Genomic DNA, 19,914 nt, shown 5'->3' with positions numbered 1-19,914 from the left:
ATATGTGTACAGTATATGGCAGTATTATATGTGTGTACAGTATATAGCAGTATTATATGTGTGTACAGTATGTAGCAGTATTATATGTGTGTACAGTATATGGCAGTAGTATATGTGTGTACAGTATGTAGCAGTATTATATGTGTGTACAGTATATGTGTGTACAGTATATAGCAGTATTATATATGTGTACAGTATATGGCAGTATTATTGGTGTGTACAATGTATGGCAGTATTATATGTGTGTACAGTATAAAGCAGTATTATATGTGTGTACAGTATATAGCAGTATTATATATGTGTACAGTATATGGCAGTATTATATGTGTGTACAGTGTATAGCAGTATTATATGCGTGTACAATGTATGGCAGTATTATATGTGTGTACAGTGTATAGCAGTATTATATGTGTGTACAGTATATGGCAGTATTATATCTGTACAGTGTATAGCAGTATTATATGTGTGTACAGTATATAGCAGTATTATATCTGTACAGTGTATAGCAGTATTATATGTGTGTACAGTATATGGCAGTATTATATGTGTGTACAGTATATAGCAGTATTATATCTGTACAGTGTATAGCAGTATTATATGTGTGTACAGTATATGGCAGTATTATATGTGTGTACAGTGTATAGCAGTATTATATCTGTACAGTGTATAGCAGTATTATATGTGTGTACAGTATATAGCAGTATTATATGTGTGTCCAGTATGTAGCAGTATTATATGTGTGTACAGTGTAAAGCACTACATCGGTGTATAATATACAGAAGTAATCCATGTGAGTACAGTACAGTATATGGTGCAGTATATGGTGCTATTAAATGTGTATTGTACAGTGTAAAGAAATATTACACTGGAAGTAGCCAGGGGGGTCAGAAAAGAGTCATGGGGAGCATGAAGGAGAGTTTGGAGGAGCACAAAAAGAGAGGTCAAGGAGAGCACAGAAGGAGGAGTCAGGGAGAACAAAGAAGGAGGAGTCAGGGGGAGCACATAGGGAGGAGTCAGGGGGAGCACATAGGGAGGAGTCAGGGGGAGCACATAGGGAGGAGTCAAGGGGAGCACATAGGGAGGAGTCAGGGGGAGCACATAGGGAGGAGTCAGGGGGAGCACATAGGGAGGAGTCAGGGGGAGCACATAGGGAGGAGTCAGGGGGAGCACATAGGGAGGAGTCAGGGGGAGCACATAGGGAGGAGTCAGGGGGAGCACATAGGTAGGAGTCAGGGGGAGCACATAGGGAGGAGTCAGGGGGAGCACATAGGGAGGAGTCAAGGGGAGCACATAGGGAGGAGTCAGGGGGAGCACATAGGGAGGAGTCAAGGGGAGCACATAGGGTGGAGTCAGGGGGAGCACATAGGGAGGAGTCAGGGGGAGCACATAGGGAGGAGTCTAGGGGAGCACATAGGGAGGAGTCAGGGGGAGCACATAGGGAGGAGTCAGGGGGAGCACATAGGGAGGAGTCAGGGGGAGCACATAGGGAGGAGTCAGATAGAGAAAAGAAGGGGGAGTCAGGGGGAGCATTAAGGAGAGGTTGGGGGATCACAGAAGCAGGAAACAGGGGGAGCACAGAAGGGGGAGTCAGGAAAGTCAAAGAAGACGTAGTCAGGGGGAACAAGAAGGAGAGGTTGGGGGATCACAGAAGCAGGAAACGGGAAGCACAACAATGAGAAGAGAGAATCGGGGAGCACAGAAGAGAATATTGGGGTGTGGACAGAGAGGGGAGTTATGCAACGAGCAGAAGAGGAAGAGTCAGGAGTCAGCAGGAAGACAGCAGAGAGAGCCAGGAAGCCCCATAATAGGTGAGGGGAGAAGAAAGGTGAGATTATGGGATAAGCAGGAATTAGATGTAACATTTTGATTGGAGGAGACAATATTCTCCATTGTTAGAGGTCGGATCACTTGGTGTTATTCATTTTTTTCGCTTTGGTCGGTCATGGGCGCCATCTGTTTTTATTTCCTGATCATAACTTGGTCTTTGTCCAGCTTGTAATTAGCAGGACAGCCACATTGGGGTTGGCACAATAGATCCACCCTCACCTCCTGATCCACTAAGATGACTTCCTCCACTGGATCCAGAAAGGTTGGGTCTTCCCGGCCTCGGCCTGGGTCTAGTGGTTGTGACCTGAGCTCCATTTGCTGCTCCCTCATTGCAGTCGTCTCCTGAATATCCATGACAGCATTTCCATTCCATGTCCGACACGGTCTTGTAGGCTATTTTGTAACGGGGTCTCATGTAGCTGCGATATCTGAGACAGGATAAAAGATGATATAAATGATGGGAAACGGTAATGTGGAAATTAGCAGCGTTCAGTCACCCATTGCACTAGAATACAACCTAAAGTGTCTAATGCAGACACTGCGTCACTATAGTAGAGCAGCAATCACCAATGGAGAATACGAAAAGAAACAAAAATAGGAGGAGGAAAACAAAAACCCAAGAGAAAAAACAGGACCCAGAGCAGGAGGGGAGAACAGGACCCAGAGCAGGAGGAGAAAACAGGACCCAGAGCAGGAGGGGAGAACAGGACCCAGAGCAGGAGGGGAAAACAGGACCCAGAGCAGGAGGGGAAAACAGGATCCAGAGCAGGAGGGGAAAACAGGATCCAGAGCAGGAGGGGAAAACAGGATCCAGAGCAGGAGGGGAGAACAGGACCCAGAGCAGGAGGAGAAAACAGGATCCAGAGCAGGAGGGGAGAACAGGACCCAGAGCAGGAGGGGAAAACAGGACCCAGAGCAGGAGGGGAAAACAGGATCCAGAGCAGGAGGGGAAAACAGGATCCAGAGCAGGAGGGGAGAACAGGACCCAGAGCAGGAGGAGAAAACAGGATCCAGAGCAGGAGGGGAGAACAGGACCCAGAGCAGGAGGGGAAAACAGGATCCAGAGCAGGAGGGGAGAACAGGACCCAGAGCAGGAGGAGAAAACAGGATCCAGAGCAGGAGGGGAGAACAGGACCCAGAGCAGGAGGGGAAAACAGGATCCAGAGCAGGAGGGGAGAACAGGACCCAGAGCAGGAGGGGAAAACAGGACCCAGAGCAGGAGGAGAAAACAGGATCCAGAGCAGGAGGGGAGAACAGGACCCAGAGCAGGAGGGGAAAACAGGACCCAGAGCAGGAGGAGAAAACAGGATCCAGAGCAGGAGGGGAGAACAGGACCCAGAGCAGGAGGGGAGAACAGGACCCAGAGCAGGAGGAGAAAACAGGATCCAGAGCAGGAGGGGAGAACAGGACCCAGAGCAGGAGGGGAAAACAGGATCCAGAGCAGGAGGGGAGAACAGGACCCAGAGCAGAGGGAGAAAACAGGATCCAGAGCAGGAGGGGAGAACAGGACCCAGAGCAGGAGGGGAAAACAGGATCCAGAGCAGGAGGGGAGAACAGGACCCAGAGCAGGAGGAGAAAACAGGATCCAGAGCAGGAGGGGAGAACAGGACCCAGAGCAGGAGGGGAAAACAGGATCCAGAGCAGGAGGGGAGAACAGGACCCAGAGCAGGAGGGGAAAACAGGACCCAGAGCAGGAGGGGAAAACAGGATCCAGAGCAGGAGGGGAGAACAGGACCCAGAGCAGGAGGGGAAAACAGGACCCAGAGCAGGAGGAGAAAACAGGATCCAGAGCAGGAGGGGAGAACAGGACCCAGAGCAGGAGGGGAGAACAGGACCCAGAGCAGGAGGGGAAAACAGGACCCAGAGCAGGAGGAGAAAACAGGATCCAGAGCAGGAGGGGAAAACAGGACCCAGAGCAGGAGGGGAGAACAGGACCCAGAGCAGGAGGGGAAAACAGGATCCAGAGCAGGAGGAGAAAACAGGATCCAGAGCAGGAGGGGAGAACAGGACCCAGAGCAGGAGGGGAAAACAGGATCCAGAGCAGGAGGAGAAAACAGGACCCAGAGCAGGAGGGGAGAACAGGACCCAGAGCAGGAGGGGAGAACAGGACCCAGAGCAGGAGGAGAAAACAGGATCCAGAGCAGGAGGGGAGAACAGGACCCAGAGCAGGAGGGGAAAACAGGACCCAGAGCAGGAGGAGAAAACAGGATCCAGAGCAGGAGGGGAGAACAGGACCCAGAGCAGGAGGGGAGAACAGGACCCAGAGCAGGAGGGGAAAACAGGACCCAGAGCAGGAGGAGAAAACAGGATCCAGAGCAGGAGGGGAAAACAGGACCCAGAGCAGGAGGGGAGAACAGGACCCAGAGCAGGAGGGGAAAACAGGATCCAGAGCAGGAGGAGAAAACAGGATCCAGAGCAGGAGGGGAGAACAGGACCCAGAGCAGGAGGGGAGAACAGGACCCAGAGCAGGAGGAGAAAACAGGATCCAGAGCAGGAGGGGAGAACAGGACCCAGAGCAGGAGGGGAGAACAGGACCCAGAGCAGGAGGGGAGAACAGGACCCAGAGCAGGAGGGGAAAACAGGACCCAGAGCAGGAGGGGAGAACAGGACCCAGAGCAGGAGGGGAAAACAGGACCCAGAGCAGGAGGGGAAAACAGGATCCAGAGCAGGAGGGGAAAACAGGATCCAGAGCAGGAGGGGAGAACAGGACCCAGAGCAGGAGGAGAAAACAGGATCCAGAGCAGGAGGGGAGAACAGGACCCAGAGCAGGAGGGGAAAACAGGATCCAGAGCAGGAGGGGAGAACAGGACCCAGAGCAGGAGGAGAAAACAGGATCCAGAGCAGGAGGGGAGAACAGGACCCAGAGCAGGAGGGGAAAACAGGATCCAGAGCAGGAGGGGAGAACAGGACCCAGAGCAGGAGGGGAAAACAGGACCCAGAGCAGGAGGGGAAAACAGGATCCAGAGCAGGAGGGGAGAACAGGACCCAGAGCAGGAGGGGAAAACAGGACCCAGAGCAGGAGGAGAAAACAGGATCCAGAGCAGGAGGGGAGAACAGGACCCAGAGCAGGAGGGGAGAACAGGACCCAGAGCAGGAGGAGAAAACAGGATCCAGAGCAGGAGGGGAGAACAGGACCCAGAGCAGGAGGGGAAAACAGGATCCAGAGCAGGAGGGGAGAACAGGACCCAGAGCAGAGGGAGAAAACAGGATCCAGAGCAGGAGGGGAGAACAGGACCCAGAGCAGGAGGGGAAAACAGGATCCAGAGCAGGAGGGGAGAACAGGACCCAGAGCAGGAGGAGAAAACAGGATCCAGAGCAGGAGGGGAGAACAGGACCCAGAGCAGGAGGGGAAAACAGGATCCAGAGCAGGAGGGGAGAACAGGACCCAGAGCAGGAGGGGAAAACAGGACCCAGAGCAGGAGGGGAAAACAGGATCCAGAGCAGGAGGGGAGAACAGGACCCAGAGCAGGAGGGGAAAACAGGACCCAGAGCAGGAGGAGAAAACAGGATCCAGAGCAGGAGGGGAGAACAGGACCCAGAGCAGGAGGGGAGAACAGGACCCAGAGCAGGAGGGGAAAACAGGACCCAGAGCAGGAGGAGAAAACAGGATCCAGAGCAGGAGGGGAAAACAGGACCCAGAGCAGGAGGGGAGAACAGGACCCAGAGCAGGAGGGGAAAACAGGATCCAGAGCAGGAGGAGAAAACAGGATCCAGAGCAGGAGGGGAGAACAGGACCCAGAGCAGGAGGGGAAAACAGGATCCAGAGCAGGAGGAGAAAACAGGACCCAGAGCAGGAGGGGAGAACAGGACCCAGAGCAGGAGGGGAGAACAGGACCCAGAGCAGGAGGAGAAAACAGGATCCAGAGCAGGAGGGGAGAACAGGACCCAGAGCAGGAGGGGAAAACAGGACCCAGAGCAGGAGGAGAAAACAGGATCCAGAGCAGGAGGGGAGAACAGGACCCAGAGCAGGAGGGGAGAACAGGACCCAGAGCAGGAGGGGAAAACAGGACCCAGAGCAGGAGGAGAAAACAGGATCCAGAGCAGGAGGGGAAAACAGGACCCAGAGCAGGAGGGGAGAACAGGACCCAGAGCAGGAGGGGAAAACAGGATCCAGAGCAGGAGGAGAAAACAGGATCCAGAGCAGGAGGGGAGAACAGGACCCAGAGCAGGAGGGGAGAACAGGACCCAGAGCAGGAGGAGAAAACAGGATCCAGAGCAGGAGGGGAGAACAGGACCCAGAGCAGGAGGGGAGAACAGGACCCAGAGCAGGAGGGGAGAACAGGACCCAGAGCAGGAGGGGAAAACAGGACCCAGAGCAGGAGGGGAGAACAGGACCCAGTGCAGGAGGGGAGAACAGGATCCAGAGCAGGAGGGGAGAACAGGACCCAGAGCAGGAGGAGAAAACAGGATCCAGAGCAGGAGGGGAGAACAGGACCCATACCAGGAGGGGAGAACAGAACCCAGAGCAGGAGGGGAGAACAAGACCCAGAGCAGGAGGTGAAAACAGGACCCATAGCAGGAGGGGAGAACAGGACCCAGAGCAGGAGGGGAGAACAGGACCCAGAGCAGGAGGGGAGAACAGGACCCAGAGCAGGAGGGGAGAACAGGACCCAGAGCAGGAGGGGAGAACAGGACCCAGAGCAGGAGGGGAAAAGCTGTACCCAGAGCAGGTGAAAAGCTGGACCCAGAGCAAGAGAAAAGCTGGACCCAGAGCAGGAGAAAAGCTGGACCCAGAGCAGGAGAAAACCTGGACCCAATGTGGGAGAGGAAAGACAGACCCAAAGCAGGAGAGGAAAGACAGGACCCAGAGCAGGAGAAAAGCTGGACCCAGAGCGGGAGAGGAAAACAGGACCCAGAGCAGAAGGGGAGAAATGGACCCAGAGCAGAAGGGGAGAACAGGACCCAGAGCAGGAGAAAACCTGGACCCAATGCGGGAGAGGAAAGAGAGACCCAGAGCAGGAGAGGAAAGACAGGACCCAGAGCAGGAGAAAAGCTGGACCCAGAGTGGGAGCGGAAAACAGGACCCAGAGCAGGAGGGGAAAACAGGACCCAGAGCAGGAGGGGAGAACAGGACCCAGAGCAGGAGGGGAGAACAGGACCCAGAGCAGGAGAAAAGCTGGACCCAGAGCGGGAGAGGAAACACAGGACCCAGAGCAGGAGAAAAGCTGGACCCAGAGCGGGAGGTGAAAGACAGGACTCAGAGCAGGAGAAAAGCTGGACCCAGAACGGGAGGGGAAAACAGGACCCAGAGCAGGAGAAAAGCTGGACCCAGAACAGGAGAAAAGCTGGACCCAGAGCGGGAGAGGAAAGACAGAACCTAGAGCAGGAGAAAAGCTGGACCCAGAGCGGGAGGAGAAAACAGGACCCAGAGCAGAAGAGGAAACAGGACCCAGAGCAGGAGAAAAGCTGGACCCAGAGCCGGAGAGGAAAGACAGGACTCAGAGCAGGAAAGGGAAAACAGGACCCAGAGAAGGAGAAAAGCTGGACCCCGAGCAGGAGAGGAAAGACAGAACCTAGAGAAGGAGAAAAGCTGGACCCAGTGTGGGAGGGGAGAACAGGACCCAGAGCAGGAGAAAAGCTGGACCCAGAGCAGGAGAGGAAAGACAGAAACTAGAGCAGGAGAAAAGCTGGACCCAGAGCGGGAGGAGAAAACAGGACCCCGAGCAGGAGAGGAAAAATAGGACCCAGAGCAGGAGAAAAGTTGGACCCAGAGCAGGAGAGGAAAAACAGGTCCCAGAGCAGGAGAGGAAAAATAGGACCCAGAGCAGAAGAGGTAACAGGACCCAGAGCAGGAGAAAAGCTGGACCCACAGCAGGAAAGGAAAAACAGGACCCAGAACAGGAGAGGAAAGACAGGACCAAGAGCAGAAGTGGAAAAACAGGACCCAGAGCAGGAGGGGAAAACAGGATCCAGAGCAGGAAAGGGAAAACAGGGCCCAAAGCATGAGAGGAAAACAGGACCAAGAGCAGGAGTGAAAAAACAGGACCTAGAACAGGAGAGGAAAAACATGACCCAGAGCAGTAGAGGAAAAACAGGAACCAGGGTAGGAGGGGAGAACAGGAAACAGAGAAGGAGAGGAAACACAGAACCCAGAGCAGGAGGTGAAAAACAGAACCCAGAGCAGGAGAGGAAAAACAGGACACAGAGCAGGAGAGGAAAGACAGGACTCAGAGCAGGAGAGGAAAGACAGGACTCAGAGCAGGAGAGGAAAGACAGGACTCAGAGCAGGAGAAAAGCTGGACCCAAGCAGGAGGGGAAAGACAGGACTCAGAGCAGGAGAAAAGCTGGACCCAGAGCGGGAGGGGAAAACAGGACCCAGAGCAGGAGAAAAGCTGGACCCCGAGCAGGAGAGGAAAGACAGAAACTAGAGCAGGAAAAAAGCTGGACCCAGAGCGGGAGGAGAAAACAGGACCCAGAAGCAGGAAAGGAAAAACAGGGCCCAAAGCAGAAGAGCAAAACAGGACCAAGAGCAGGAGTGGAAAAACAGGACCTAGAACAGGAGAGGAAAAACACGACCCAGGGCAGTAGAGGAAAAACATGACCCAGAGTAGGAGGTGAAAAACAGAAACCAGAGCAGGAGAGAAAAAACTGAACCCAGAGCAGGAGGGAAAAACTGGACCCAGAGCAGTAGAGGAAACACAGAACCCAGAGCAGGAGATGAAACACAGAACCCAGAGAAGGAGAGGAAACACAGGACCCTGAGCAGGAGGTGAAAAACAGAACCCAGAGCAGGAGGGAAAACAGGACCCAGAGCAGGAGAGAAAAAAATGAACCCAGAGCAGGAGGGAAAAACTGAGCCCAAAGCAGGAGAGGAAACACAGAACCCATAGCAGGAGAGGAAACAGGACCCAGAGCAGGAGAGGAAACACAGGACCCAGAGCAGGGGAGGAAACAGGACCCAGAGCAGGAGAGGAAACACAGGACCCAGAGCAGGAGAGGAAAAACAGGACCCAGAGCAGGAAGGGAAAACAGGATCCAGAGCAGGAAAGGAAAAACAGGGCCCAAAGCAGAAGAGCAAAACAGGACCAAGAGCAGGAGTGGAAAAACAGGACCTAGAACAGGAGAGGAAAAACATGACCCAGAGCAGTAGAGGAAAAACAGGAACCAGGGCAGGAGGTGAAAAACAGAACCCAGAGCAGGAGAGGAAAAACAGGACACAGAGCAGGAGAAAAGCTGGACCCAGAGCGGGAGGGGAAAACAGGACCCAGAGCAGGAGAAAAGCTGGACCCCGAGCAGGAGAGGAAAGACAGAAACTAGAGCAGGAAAAAAGCTGGACCCAGAGCGGGAGGAGAAAACAGGACCCAGAAGCAGGAAAGGAAAAACAGGGCCCAAAGCAGAAGAGCAAAACAGGACCAAGAGCAGGAGTGGAAAAACAGGACCTAGAACAGGAGAGGAAAAACACGACCCAGGGCAGTAGAGGAAAAACATGACCCAGAGTAGGAGGTGAAAAACAGAAACCAGAGCAGGAGAGAAAAAACTGAACCCAGAGCAGGAGGGAAAAACTGGACCCAGAGCAGTAGAGGAAACACAGAACCCAGAGCAGGAGATGAAACACAGAACCCAGAGAAGGAGAGGAAACACAGGACCCTGAGCAGGAGGTGAAAAACAGAACCCAGAGCAGGAGGGAAAACAGGACCCAGAGCAGGAGAGAAAAAAATGAACCCAGAGCAGGAGGGAAAAACTGAGCCCAAAGCAGGAGAGGAAACACAGAACCCATAGCAGGAGAGGAAACAGGACCCAGAGCAGGAGAGGAAACACAGGACCCAGAGCAGGGGAGGAAACAGGACCCAGAGCAGGAGAGGAAACACAGGACCCAGAGCAGGAGAGGAAAAACAGGACCCAGAGCAGGAAGGGAAAACAGGATCCAGAGCAGGAAAGGAAAAACAGGGCCCAAAGCAGAAGAGCAAAACAGGACCAAGAGCAGGAGTGGAAAAACAGGACCTAGAACAGGAGAGGAAAAACATGACCCAGAGCAGTAGAGGAAAAACAGGAACCAGGGCAGGAGGTGAAAAACAGAACCCAGAGCAGGAGAGGAAAAACAGGACACAGAGCAGGAGAAAAGCTGGACACAGAGCGGGAGGGGAAAGACAGAACCCAGAGCAGGAGAGGAAAAACAGGACACAGAGCAGGAGAGGAAAGACAGGACTCAGAGCAGGAGAGGAAAGACAGGACTCAGAGCAGGAGAGGAAAGACAGGACTCAGAGCAGGAGAGGAAAGACAGGACTCAGAGCAGGAGAAAAGCTGGACCCAAGCAGGAGGGGAAAGACAGGACTCAGAGCAGGAGAAAAGCTGGACCCAAAGCGGGAGGGGAAAACAGGACCCAGAGCAGGAGAAAAGCTGGACCCCGAGCAGGAGAGGAAAGACAGAAACTAGAGCAGGAAAAAAGCTGGACCCAGAGCGGGAGGAGAAAACAGGACCCAGAGCAGGAAAGGAAAAACAGGGCCCAAAGCAGAAGAGCAAAACAGGACCAAGAGCAGGAGTGGCAAAACAGGACCTAGAACAGGAGAGGAAAAGCATGACCCAGGGCAGTAGAGGAAAAACATGACCCAGAGTAGGAGGTGAAAAACAGAACCCAGAGCAGGAGAGAAAAAACTGAACCCAGAGCAGGAGGGAAAAACTGGACCCAGAGCAGGAGATGAAACACAGAACCCAGAGAAGGAGAGGAAACACAGGACCCTGAGCAGGAGGTGAAAAACAGAACCCAGAGCAGGAGGGAAAACAGGACCCAGAGCAGGAGAGAAAAAAATGAACCCAGAGCAGGAGAGAAAAAAATGAACCCAGAGCAGAAAGAAAAAACTGAGCCCAAAGCAGGAGAGGAAACACAGAACCCATAGCAGGAGAGGAAACAGGACCCAGAGCAGGAGAGGAAACACAGGACCCAGAGCAGGAGAGGAAAAACAGGACCCAGAGCAGGAGAGGAAACAGGACCTAGAGCAGGAGGGGAAAACAGAATCCAGAGCAGGAAAGGAAAAACAGGGCCCAAAGGAGAAGAGCAAAACAGGACCAAGAGCAGGAGTGGAAAAACAGGACCTAGAACAGGAGAGGAAAAACATGACCCAGAGCAGGAGGTGAAAAACAGAACCTAGAGCAGGAGAGAAAAAACTGAACCCAGAGCAGGAGGGAAAAACTGGACCCAGAGCAGGAGAGGAAACACAGAACCCAGAGCAGGAGAGGAAACACAGAACCCAGAGAAGGAGAGGAAACACAGGACCCTGAGCAGGAGGTGAAAAACAGAACCCAGAGCAGGAGGGAAAACAGGACCCAGAGCAGGAGAGAAAAAACTGAATCCAGAGCAGGAGGGAAAAACTGAGCCCAAAGCAGGAGAGGAAACACAGAACCCATAGCAGGAGAGGAAACAGGACCCAGAGCAGGAGGGGAACACAGGACCCAGAGCAGGAGAGGAAAAACAGGACCCAGAGCAGTAGAGGAAAGACAGGACCCAAAGCATGAGAAGAAAAGCAGGAAACAGAGCAGAAAAGAAAAGACAGAACTCAGAACAGGAGAAGAAAAGCAAGACCCAGAGCAGAAGATAAAAAAAACAGGACCCAGGGCAGGAGGGGAAAACAGGACCCAGAGCAGGAGAAAAGCTGGACCCCGAGCAGGAGAGGAAAGACAGAAACTAGACCAGGAAAAAAGCTGGACCCAGAGCGGGAGGAGAAAACAGGACCCAGAAGCAGGAGAGGAAACAGGACCTAGAGCAGGAGGGGAAAACAGGATCCAGAGCAGAAAAGGAAAAACAGGGCCCAAAGCAGAAGAGCAAAACAGGACCAAGAGCAGGAGTGGAAAAACAGGACCTAGAACAGGAGAGGAAAAACATGACCCAGAGCAGTAGAGGAAAAACATGACCCAGAGCAGGAGGTGAAAAACAGAAACCAGAGCAGGAGAGAAAAAACTGGACCCAGAGCAGGAGAGGAAACACAGAACCCAGAGCAGGAGATGAAACACAGAACCCAGAGAAGGAGAGGAAACACAGGACCCTGAGCAGGAGGTGAAAAACAGAACCCAGAGCAGGAGGGAAAACAGGACCCAGAGCAGGAGAGAAAAAAATGAACCCAGAGCAGGAGGGAAAAACTGAGCCCAAAGCAGGAGAGGAAACACAGAACCCATAGCAGGAGAGGAAACAGGACCCAGAGCAGGAGAGGAAACACAGGACCCAGAGCAGGAGAGGAAAAACAGGACCCAGAGCAGGAGAGGAAACAGGACCTAGAGCAGGAGGGGAAAACAGAATCCAGAGCAGGAAAGGAAAAACAGGGCCCAAAGCAGAAGAGCAAAACAGGACCAAGAGCAGGAGTGGAAAAACAGGACCTAGAACAGGAGAGGAAAAACATGACCCAGAGCAGGAGGTGAAAAACATGACCCAGAGCAGGAGAGAAAAAACTGAACCCAGAGCAGAAGGGAAAAACTGGACCCAGAGCAGGAGAGGAAACACAGAACCCAGAGCAGGAGAGGAAACACAGAACCCAGAGAAGGAGAGGAAACACAGGACCCTGAGCAGGAGGTCAAAAACAGAACCCAGAGCAGGAGGGAAAACAGGACCCATAGCAGGAGAGGAAACAGGACCCAGAGCAGGAGAGGAAACACAGGACCCAGAGCAGGAGAGGAAACACAGGACCCTGAGCAGGAGGGGAAAAACTGAGCCCAAAGCAGGAGAGGAAACACAGAACCCATAGCAGGAGAGGAAACAGGACCCAGAGCAGGAGAGGAAACACAGGACCCAGAGCAGGAGAGGAAAAACAGGACCCAGAGCAGTAGAGGAAAGACAGGACCCAGAGCAGGAGAGGAAACACAGGACCCAGAGCAGGAGAGGAAAAACAGGACCCAGAGCAGTAGAGGAAAGACAGGACCCAAAGCATGAGAAGAAAAGCAGGAAACAGAGCAGAAAAGAAAAGACAGAACTCAGAACAGAAGAAAAGCAAGACCCAGAGCAGGAGATAAAAAAACAGGACGCAGGGCAGGAGGGGAAAACAGAACTCAGAGCAGGAGTGGAAAAACAGGACCCATAGCAGGAGAGGAAACAGGACCCAGAGCAGGAGAGGAAACACAGGACCCAGAGCAGTAGAGGAAAGACAGGACCCAAAGCATGAGAAGAAAAGCAGTACACAGAGCAGGAAATAAAAGACAGAACTCAGAACAGGAGAAGAAAAGCAGGACCCAGAGCAGGAGATAAAAAACAGGACCCAGAGCAGGAGGGGAAAACAGGACCCAGAGCAGGAGAGGAAAAATGGGACCCAGATCAGGAGGGGAAAAGCATGACCCAGAGCAGGAAGGGAAACACAGGACCCAGAGCAGCAGAGCAAAAATGGGACCCAGAGCAGGAAGTAAAAACAGGACCCAGAGCAGGAGGGCAAAACAGGACCTAGAGCAGGAGGGGAAAACAAGACCCAAAGCAGGAAAGGAAAAATGGGACCCAGAGCAGGAGGGGAAACACAGGACTCAGAGCAGCAGAGGAAAAATGGGACCCAGAGCAGGAAGTGAAAACAGGACCCAGAGCAGGAGGGCAAAACAGGACCTAGAGCAGGAGGGGAAAACAGGACCCAAAGCAGGAGAGGAAACACAGGACCCAGAGCAGGAGGTGAAAAACAGGACCCAAAGCAGAAGAGGAAAAACAGGTTCCAGTGCAGGGGAGGAAATACATGACCCAGAGCAGTAGAGGAAAAACAAGACCCAGAGCAGGAGGGGAGAATAGGACACAGAGCAGGAGAGGAAACCCAGAACCCTGAGCAGGAGGTGAAAAACAGAACCCAGAGCAGGAGAGGAAAAACAGGACCCGACCCAGAGCAGGAGATGAAAAACAGAACCCAGAGTAGGAGAGGAAACACAGAGCCCATAGCAGGATAGGAAACAGAACCCAGAGCAGGAGAGGAAACACAGGACCCTGAGCAGGAGGTGAAAAACAGAACCCAGTGCAGGAGGGGAAACAGGAACCAGAGCAGGAGAGAAAAAACTGAACCCAGAGCAGGAGGGAAAAACTGAACCCAGAGCAGGAGGGGAACACATGACCCAGAGCAGGAACTGAAAACAGGACCCAGAGCAGGAGAGGAAAACAGGACCCAGAGCAGGATGGGAAAACAGGTCCCAGAGCAGGAAAGGAAAAACAGGACCAAGAGCAGGAGTGGGAAAAAACAGGGCCTAGAGCGAGCGGGAGAGGAAAAACATGACACAGAGCAGTAGAGGAAAAACAGAACCCAGAGCAGGAGAGGAAAAACAGGACCCAGAGCAGGAGAGGAAAAACAGGACCCAGAGCAGTAGAGGAAAGACAGGACCCAAAGCATGAGAAGAAAAGCAGGAAACAGAGCAGAAAAGAAAAGACAGAACTCAGAACAGAAGAAAAGCAAGACCCAGAGCAGGAGATAAAAAAACAGGACGCAGGGCAGGAGGGGAAAACAGAACTCAGAGCAGGAGTGGAAAAACAGTACCCATAGCAGGAGAGGAAACAGGACCCAGAGCAGGAGAGGAAACACAGGACCCAGAGCAGTAGAGGAAAGACAGGACCCAAAGCATGAGAAGAAAAGCAGGACACAGAGCAGGAAATAAAAGACAGAACTCAGAACAGGAGAAGAAAAGCAGGACCCAGAGCAGGAGATAAAAAACAGGACCCAGAGCAGGAGGGGAAAACAGGACCCAGAGCAGGAGAGGAAAAATGGGACCCAGATCAGGAGGGGAAAAGCATGACCCAGAGCAGGAAGGGAAACACAGGACCCAGAGCAGCAGAGGAAAAATGGGACCCAGAGCAGGAAGTAAAAACAGGACCCAGAGCAGGAGGGCAAAACAGGACCTAGAGCAGGAGGGGAAAACAAGACCCAAAGCAGAAAAGGAAAAATGGGACCCAGAGCAGGAGGGGAAACACAGGACTCAGAGCAGCAGAGGAAAAATGGGACCCAGAGCAGGAAGTGAAAACAGGACCCAGAGCAGGAGGGCAAAACAGGACCTAGAGCAGGAGGGGAAAACAGGACCCAAAGCAGGAGAGGAAACACAGGACCCAGAGCAGGAGGTGAAAAACAGGACCCAAAGCAGAAGAGGAAAAACAGGTTCCAGTGCAGGGGAGGAAATACATGACCCAGAGCAGTAGAGGAAAAACAAGACCCAGAGCAGGAGGGGAGAATAGGACACAGAGCAGGAGAGGAAACCCAGAACCCTGAGCAGGAGGTGAAAAACAGAACCCAGAGCAGGAGAGGAAAAACAGGACCCGACCCAGAGCAGGAGATGAAAAACAGAACCCAGAGTAGGAGAGGAAACACAGAGCCCATAGCAGGATAGGAAACAGAACCCAGAGCAGGAGAGGAAACACAGGACCCTGAGCAGGAGGTGAAAAACAGAACCCAGAGCAGGAGGGGAAACAGGAACCAGAGCAGGAGAGAAAAAACTGAACCCAGAGCAGGAGGGAAAAACTGAACCCCGAGCAGGAGGGGAACACATGACCCAGAGCAGGAATTGAAAACAGGACCCAGAGCAGGAGAGGAAAACAGGACCCAGAGCAGGATGGGAAAACAGGTCCCAGAGCAGGAAAGGAAAAACAGGACCAAGAGCAGGAGTGGGAAAAAACAGGGCCTAGAGCGAGCGGGAGAGGAAAAACATGACACAGAGCAGTAGAGGAAAAACAGAACCCAGAGCAGGAGAGGAAAAACAGGACCCAGAGCAGGAGATGAAAAACAGGACCCAGAGCAGGAGAGGAAACACAGAACCCATAGCAGGAGAGGAAACAGGACCAAGAGCAGGAGAGGAAACACAGGAGCCAGAGCAGGAGGTGAAAAACAGAACCCAGAGCAGAAGGGGAAACAGGACCCAGAGCAGGAAGAAAAAACTGAACCCAGAGCAGGAGAGGAAAAATAGGACCCAGAGCAGAAGAGGAAACAGGACCCAGAGCAGGAGATGAAAAACAGGGCCCAGAGCAGGAGAGGAAACACAGAACCCATAGCAGGAGAGGAAACAGGACCCAGAGCAGGAGAGGAAACACAGAACCCATAGCAGGAGAGGAAACAGGACCCAGAGCAGGAGAGGAAACACAGGACCCTGAGCAGGAGGTAAAAAGCAGAACCCAGAGCAGGAGGGGAAACAGGACCCAGAGCAGGAGAGAAAAAACTGAACCCAGAGCAGGAGGGAAAAACTGAACCCAGAGCAGGAGGGGAACACATGACCCAGAGCAGGAAGTGAAAACAGGACCCAGAGCAGGAGAGGAAAACAGGACCCAGAGCAGGAGGGGAAAACAGGTCCCAGAGCAGGAAAGGAAAAACAGGACCAAGCGCAGGAGTGGGAAAAAACAGGACCTAGAGCGAGCGGGAGAGGAAAAACATGACACAGAGCAGTAGAGGAAAAACAGGACCCAGAGCAGGAGAGGAAAAACAGGACCCAGAGCAGTAGAGGAAAGACAGGACCCAAAGCATGAGAAGAAAAGCAGGAAACAGAGCAGAAAAGAAGAGACAGAACTCAGAACAGGAGAAGAAAAGCAAGACCCCGAGCAGGAGATAAAAAAACAGGACCCAGGGCAGGAGGGGAAAACAGAACCCAGAGCAGGAGTGGAAAAACAGGACCCATAGCAGGAGAGGAAACAGGACCCAGAGCAGGAGAGGAAACACAGGACCCAGAGCAGTAGAGGAAAGACAGGACCCAAAGCATGAGAAGAAAAGCAGGAAACAAAGCAGAAAATAAAAAGACAGAACTCAGAACAGGAGAAGAAAAGCAAGACCCAGAGCAGGAGAAAAAAACAGGAGCCAGGGCAGGAGGGGAAAACAGAACCCAGAGCAGGAGTGGAAAAACAGGACCCATAGCAGGAGAGGAAACAGGACCCAGAGCAGGAGAGGAAACACAGGACCCAGAGCAGTAGAGGAAAGACAGGACCCAAAGCATGAGAAGAAAAGCAGGACACAGAGCAGGAAAGAAAAGACAGAACTCAGAACAGGAGAAGAAAAGCAGGACCCAGAGCAGGAGATAAAAAAACAGGACCTAGAGCAGGAGGGGAAAACAGGACCCAGAGCAGGAGAGGAAAAATGGGACCCAGAGCAGGAGGGGAAACACAGGACCCAGAGCAGCAGAGGAAAAATGGGACCCAGAGCAGGAAGTGAAAACAGGACCCAGAGCAGGAGGGCAAAACGGGACCTAGAGCAGGAAGGGAAAACAGGACCCAAAGCAGGAGAGGAAAAATGGGACCCAGAGCAGGAGGGGAAACACAGGACCCAGAGCAGCAGAGGAAAAATGGGACCCAGAGCAGGAAGTGAAAACAGGACCCAGAGCAGGAGGGCAAAACAGGACCTAGAGCAGGAGGGGAAAACAGGATCCAGAGCAGGAAAGGGAAAACAGGGCCCAAAGCATGAGAGGAAAACAGGACCAAGAGCAGGAGTGAAAAAACAGGACCTAGAACAGGAGAGGAAAAACATGACCCAGAGCAGTAGAGGAAAAACAGGAACCAGGGCAGGAGGGGTGAACAGGAAACAGAGAAGGAGAGGAAACACAGAACCCAGAGCAGGAGGTGAAAAACAGAACCCAGAGCAGGAGAGGAAAAACAGGACACAGAGCAGGAGAAAAGCTGGACCCAGAGCGGGAGGGGAAAGACAGACCCAGAGCAGGAGAGGAAAGACAGGACTCAGAGCAGGAGAAAAGCTGGACCCAAGCTGGAGGGGAAAGACAGGACTCAGAGCAGAAGAGGAAACAGGACCCAGAGCAGGAGATGAAAAACAGGACCCAGAGCAAGAGAGGAAACACAGAACCCATAGCAGGAGAGGAAACAGGACCTAGAGCAGGAGAGGAAACACAGAACCCATAGCAGGAGAGGAAACAGGACCCAGAGCAGGAGAGGAAACACAGGACCCTGAGCAGGAGGTGAAAAACAGAACCCAGAGGAGGAGGGGAAACAGGACCCAGAGCAGGAGAGAAAAAACTGAACCCAGAGCAGGAGGGAAAAACTGAACCCAGAGCAGGAGGGGAACACATGACCCAGAGCAGGAAGTGAAAACAGGACCCAGAGCAGGAGAGGACAACAGGACCCAGAGCAGGAGGGGAAAACAGGTCCCAGAGCAGGAAAGGAAAAACAGGACCAAGAGCAGGAGTGGGAAAAAACAGGACCTAGAGCGAGCGGGAGAGGAAAAACATAACACAGAGCAGTAGAGGAAAAACAGGACCCAGAGCAGGAGAGGAAAAACAGGACCCAGAGCAGTAGAGGAAAGACAGGACCCAAAGCATGAGAAGAAAACCAGGAAACAGAGCAAAAAAGAAAAGACAGAACTCAGAACAGGAGAAGAAAAGCAAGACCCAGAGCAGGAGATAAAAAAACAGGACCCAGGGCAGGAGGGGAAAACAGAACCCAGAGCAGGAGTGGAAAAACAGGACCCATAGCAGGAGAGGAAACAGGACCCAGAGCAGGAGAGGAAAGACAGGACCCAAAGCATGAGAAGAAAAGCAGGAAACAGAGCAGAAAAGAAAAGACAGAACTCAGAACAGGAGAAGAAAAGCAAGACCCAGAGCAGGAGATAAAAAAACAGGACCCAGGGCAGGAGGGGAAAACAGAACCCAGAGCAGGAGTGGAAAAACAGGACCCATAGCAGGAGAGGAAACAAGACCCAGAGCAGGAGAGGAAACACAGGACCCAGAGCAGTAGAGGAAAGACAGGACCCAAAGCATGAGAAGAAAAGCAGGACACAGAGCAGGAAAGAAAAGACAGAACTCAGAACAGGAGAAGAAAAGCAGGACCCAGAGCAGGAGATAAAAAACAGGACCCAGAGCAGGAGGGGAAAACAGGACCCAGAGCAGGAGAGGAAAAATGGGACCCAGAGCAGGAGGGGAAACACAGGACCCAGAGCAGCAGAGGAAAAATGGGACCCAGAGCAGGAAGTGAAAACAGGACCCAGAGCAGGAGGGCAAAACAGGACCTAGAGCAGGAGGGGAAAACAGGACCCAAAGCAGGAGAGGAAAAATGGGACCCAGAGCAGGAGGGGAAACACAGGACCCAGAGCAGCAGAGGAAAAATGGGACCCAGAACAGGAAGTGAAAACAGGACCCAGAGCAGGAGGGCAAAACAGGACCTAGAGCAGGAGGGGAAAACAGGATCCAGAGCAGGAAAGGGAAAACAGGGCCCAAAGCATGAGAGGAAAACAGGACCAAGAGCAGGAGTGAAAAAACAGGACCTAGAACAGGAGAGGAAAAACATGACCCAGAGCAGTAGAGGAAAAACAGGAACCAGGGCAGGAGGGGTGAACAGGAAACAGAGAAGGAGAGGAAACACAGAACCCAGAGCAGGAGGTGAAAAACAGAACCCAGAGCAGGAGAGGAAAAACCGGACACAGAGCAGGAGAAAAGCTGGACCCAGAGCGGGAGGGGAAAGACAGACCCAGAGCAGGAGAGGAAAGACAGGACTCAGAGCAGGAGAATAGCTGGACCCAAGCAGGAGGGGAAAGACAGGACTCAGAGCAGGAGAAAAGCTGGACCCAGAGCGGGAGGGGAAAACAGGACCCAGAGCAGGAGAAAAGCTGGACCCCGAGCAGGAGAGGAAAGACAGAAACTAGAGCATGAAAAAAGCTGGACCCAGAGCGGGAGGAGAAAACAGGACCCAGAGCAGGAGAGGAAACAGGACCTAGAGCAGAAGGGGAAAACAGGATCCAGAGTAGGAAAGGAAAAACAGGGCCCAAAGCAGAAGAGCAAAACAGGACCAAGAGCAGGAGTGGAAAAACAGGACCTAGAACAGGAGAGGAAAAATATGACCCAACGCAGTAGAGGAAAAACATGACCCAGAGCAGGAGGTGAAAAACAGAACCCAGAGCAGGAGAGAAAAAACTGAACCCAGAGCAGGAGGGAAAAACTGGACTCAGAGCAGGAGAGGAAACACAGAACCCAGAGCAGGAGAGGAAACACAGAACCCAGAGAAGGAGAGGAAACACAGGACCCTGAGCAGGAGGTGAAAAACAGAACCCAGAGCAGGAGGGAAAACAGGACCCAGAGCAGGAGAGAAAAAACTGAACCCAGAGCAGGAGGGAAAAACTGAGCCCAAAGCAGGAGAGGAAACACAGAACCCATAGCAGGAGAGGAAACAGGACCCAGAGCAGGAGAGGAAACACAGGACCCAGAGCAGGAGAGGAAAAATAGGACCCAGAGCAGAAGAGG

General features: G+C 52.8%; 1 protein-coding gene across 1 annotated transcript in view; it reads right to left on the bottom strand.

Annotated features, from left to right (window-relative positions):
- Positions 1-2,253, bottom strand: part of EMILIN1 (elastin microfibril interfacer 1) — a 144,367-nt gene extending 142,114 nt beyond the window's left edge. The window contains exon 1 of the mRNA XM_073673774.1: positions 2,047-2,253. Coding sequence (XP_073529875.1) covers positions 2,047-2,242 — 196 coding nt within the window. The 5' untranslated portion in view covers positions 2,243-2,253. The remainder of the gene's footprint in view (positions 1-2,046) is intronic.
- Positions 2,254-19,914: the final 17,661 nt, after the last annotated feature.

Source organism: Phyllobates terribilis, unplaced genomic scaffold (genome assembly GCF_046119375.1).
Source record: "Phyllobates terribilis strain yellow unplaced genomic scaffold, ASM4611937v1 Scaffold_3__8_contigs__length_932513732, whole genome shotgun sequence".
Lineage (NCBI taxonomy): Eukaryota > Metazoa > Chordata > Amphibia > Anura > Dendrobatidae > Phyllobates > Phyllobates terribilis.
Note: the sequence above shows the minus strand (reverse complement) of the source record. Positions and strands in the feature narration are given on the sequence as shown.